This window comes from Acipenser ruthenus, chromosome 5 (assembly GCF_902713425.1).
Source record: "Acipenser ruthenus chromosome 5, fAciRut3.2 maternal haplotype, whole genome shotgun sequence".
Classification (NCBI taxonomy): Eukaryota; Metazoa; Chordata; class Actinopteri; order Acipenseriformes; family Acipenseridae; genus Acipenser; species Acipenser ruthenus.
In genome coordinates, this window is record NC_081193.1 from 79,727,514 (window position 1) to 79,731,777 (window position 4,264).

At 33.4% G+C, this 4,264-nt stretch overlaps 1 protein-coding gene across 1 annotated transcript in view; it reads right to left on the minus strand.

The window, feature by feature from the left end:
• usp45 (ubiquitin specific peptidase 45) overlaps positions 1-3,124 on the minus strand; it is a 56,658-nt gene extending 53,534 nt beyond the window's left edge. The window contains exons 1-3 of the mRNA XM_059024588.1: positions 2,860-3,124; positions 1,920-2,022; positions 1,264-1,433 (exon numbers count right to left, since the gene is read on the minus strand). Coding sequence (XP_058880571.1) covers positions 1,264-1,433; positions 1,920-2,022 — 273 coding nt within the window. The 5' untranslated portion in view covers positions 2,860-3,124. The remainder of the gene's footprint in view (positions 1-1,263; positions 1,434-1,919; positions 2,023-2,859) is intronic.
• Between the last annotated feature and the right edge of the window lie 1,140 nt (positions 3,125-4,264).

Sequence of the window (4,264 nt, forward strand, 5' to 3'; positions counted from 1 at the left end):
CTGTACTTCAGAATACTGTAATCTGCCAAGTGTTTAACCTATAGTACTTTGTATTTAATCACATCCTGATGTAACTATCACTATTTAATCATATCCTGATGTAACTATCACTATTATCTGCTGTATTATTGAATTGTGGTTTGTCCCACTTGTACTTTGCTTGAACAAAAGTTATTGTATTTCTTGCTCTTATTGTATTACTTGTATTGTAACACTTGAAATGTATTTGCTTACGATTGTAAGTCGCCCTGGATAAGGGCGTCTGCTAAGAAATAAATAATAATAATACTTGTATTGTAACACTTGAAATGTATTTGCTTAGGATTGTAAGTCGCCCTGGATAAGGGCGTCTGCTAAGAAATAAATTATAATAATAATATTAATAATAATAATAATAATAATAATAATATATATATATATATATATATATATATATATATATATATATATATATATATATATATACATATATGTTTTAAGTTTACCCCCACTGGACGGATTCGATGTTATGAATTTGTTTGCGCCTCAGCTTGACCGTTAATAGCAGCCCATACCACCTCCATCCTATTTTGGCCACATCTACATACATAATGGAATATTTTTTGTCTAAAAGTTGAGTCTGTCTACAACTCCTTTGTCATGTAACACAATGTATAATGCTAGGCAAAATAAACAAGCAATGAAATATCACAATCTTAACCAATAACTACGTATGGTGGCAAATGTTCTGTGCAACCAGAATGGCCTTCCCTGTCGAGAATGTTTTAATGTAGTTGGTCATTAGACAACAGGGTTTCCTTTTTTGTAAGCAAGAAAAATGTAATGCCTGAAAAGGAACTAATCCTCCATTCTCTGGTGTGGACAAAGAGTACATAATCTGACTGAACGGTCATAACATGCTCCTCTTCAGTTATAACCCGTAGGTCTACAGCATGCAGAAAGCAACTCACTCTCATACTCTCAATTTGAAAGATATCACATCAATTAGCACAACACTCACAAACCAGGTATGTTGCCACTTGGTAGTTAGGAATTAATGTTACTTAAAGTAGCGTTTGAAGCTGTGCTGACAAATGTAAGGTCTTAAACTAAAAGGACCATAGAAAGATACAGAAAAAAATATATATTTGAAAAATAAATAATCTTATTTTTTGTGTGATGTACTTTTCTGTTTGACATAGTCTGTTTCTCAGAATCAAAAGCAAACAATATTTGCGCTCAACCCTCCAAAAACAAGAAACCTAGTACAAATTAGATTCTCACCTGGAAACCACATTTGAGACACATCCAGATATCAAAGGGACCTACAGGCTCTCCGTCATACATAGTCCTTTCCTTGAGACATTCTGAGCACACAGACCACAGACTCTGTGACACCGCTTTCTTCACAGAGTTTAGATCAACAGCCTTACGTACATGCTGGCATGTTAAACCTGCAAATAAACAAGCACATATTATTATTATTATTATTTATTTCTTAGCAGACGACCTTATCCAGGGCGACTTACAATTGTTACAAGATATCACATTATACAGATATCACATTAATTTTACATACAATTACCCATTTATACAGTTGGGTTTTTACTGGAGCAATCTAGGTAAAGTACCTTGCTCAAGGGTACAACAGCAGTGTCCCCCACCTAGGATTGAACCCACAACCCTCCGGTCAAGAGTCCAGAGCCCTAACCACTACTCCACACTGCTGAATATATGTATGTAAGCATGCAAACTATACATTATGGTGAACTACATTTTTTTTCCCCCCCGACAGTATGCCTGTGTTTTACAATCAAAATTAAATTGACAATATGAAGGAATATCTACATGCTATCAAGCTGCAGTAATTCCCAAAGTCCAGGAAGAAGAGCCCAACAGATACAAAAATACATTTTGTCTGTTACTGCATTTATACTTACCAGTGACTTCATCGGAGGATTCCTCATCTCTGGGCTTTCTCGGCCTATTTGATCTCTTTGTCATTTCATCAGCTTTTAAAGAGAATGGACCTTTTACCCGCATCTGTATTAAATACATTTTTTTTAATGTAAAATAAAGTGTACTTGGATATTTAAAAAGGTAATGTACATGTAATTTTCATTTTAAAACATGACAAAGTTCTTAGTTAGTTTACACTTGCACTTCCTGGGTCATTTCAGGGTCAGTCATCAGGAAAGGTGACCATAAAGGTATGTTATCTGTGTTATTAAAAATATCGTGCGTGTTAAGGATAGAAGATGAACCTTCTGGCCTACAGTATAAATAATCTTGTGTCAAGTGGCATGGCTATTATTATAATGTCTCTTCTGAATTTGACAATCAAAAGCCTAACATGTAAAGCTTAAAATTGTGACCAATGATATGTATTTGTCATTATATATATATATATATATATATATATATATATATATATATATATATATATATATATACACACACACACATATACACGTACGTATGTAGATAGATAGATAGATAGATAGATATTATACACGGTAAAATCAAGGTGACACTTTTGGTGCATACCCAAAACTATTTACGCTTTCCTCTTTTTTTGTTCTTAAGAATAGGGAGAGGAATGCAGGCAATATGTACTGCTTATGATGCACAAAAAATAGACTAGGACCGGGAACTAGCATTTCTCCACGCTGAAGAACTTGCTACGTATTTTCAGAACTGAACCTCTATGTGCATGTCGCTATAGTTTCACAGTTTCAGCAACAAAAAATACCTCCACGTTTAACTGTTTGTGTTTTAGTTTTAGTTTCACTTCAATGAAAACTACCTCAGACAAACAAATACATGTAAGTTTAGAAAACTAACAGGCTAAATAACATGATTTATGTTGCACAAACTTACCCTTTACGTGGTTGGCTCTTAAATGGTATGCTTTTCAGTCGTTAAACCCAGAAAGCAATTTTTTGTTTGTTTGAATAAACGAGATTCAAAACAACTCGCATGAAACGTGTTTACTTCCAGTAGCTTCCTTTTAAATACAAGATCAATCCGACATCTCTAAACCTTTCCCATTGCTACTACAGGAACTCACTTACGGTCACATTACTCTTTCCATAATGACGCACTACGGGAGCCGAGACAGTTCAAAAAAAGCCTAGAAAAAGCAGCAGAGTAATGTGCCAGGAACCAAATTATACCGTTTACATTAATAAGTATATCACTGATTTATATTTTTAGGATAGCAATTGGGTGAATATGATTGAAATACTAATAAACATACTCCGTTCGCATTAGTTCCTCAAAGGACCAATTTAATATAGCATATATTGGTCAATATTTCAGTAAGGAAAAAAAAAGGTGATATTGTAAACAGTTGTTTATATGCTTGTCTAGACACTCTCACGTGCTGTCGGCGTTATGATAACGGTTTTATAATTTCTAATTTGAATTTTAATTTGAGTTACATAAATATTGTTTTATATAATAGTTGGTGTAATATGAGTCAATTGTCAAAGCGCAGTATCGTTGTGTATTTACTAGTTACATAGAAAATGATTCGTTGCAGCTGAATTTATTCTATTCCACTTAGCATACTATATTAAAAAGTGGAAAAAAAATAAACAAAATTACATTTTGTGGTTCATATAAATGCTTCAATATGTTTATGTTCCTAGTTAATCTCTCAAAACCATGTTTCTGAAAATAGTAAGATTATAAAAATACATTATTTTTTTTGAATTGCAACAAAGAATAACAACTTTAAAATGTGGGATGATCAAAAGGGAAGCACACATGACAACAAAACCTGCACACCAGTGGTCTAATGTTACCCAACCTGATAGTGGCATTATGTTGTTTTTCCATTCTCATTTGTTCTTGGTTCATGAGTAATTATATTGTGACCTGCTACTATAATATACCATGGCAGGCAGTTAACATAAATGAGAGGGTGCACTATCACACCAAGAACCACAAAGAAAAAAATAACAATAGCAAAAAAAACTAGAAGTTGCAAGCAACTTTACGGCTTCCAAGGAGTTATTGTGAAATTTAAGCATTTTGATTGGTTGCCATTCACTCAGTTGTAGACACTACTCTGAAGTTTCAAGAGTTTTTGTTCAATTTTGTTGAAATTTGATTGCCCACAGCAGCCATGTTTTTTTTTTTTTTTTTTTTTTTTTTTACTATAGCAACTTCATTTGGGCAAACTTTAAAGAAAACTATACTTGGATCATGTATGCCAAGTTTTGCTTCGATCAGATTAGCGGTTTCGGAGAAGAAGACATTTATGTGTTAATTAGGTTAT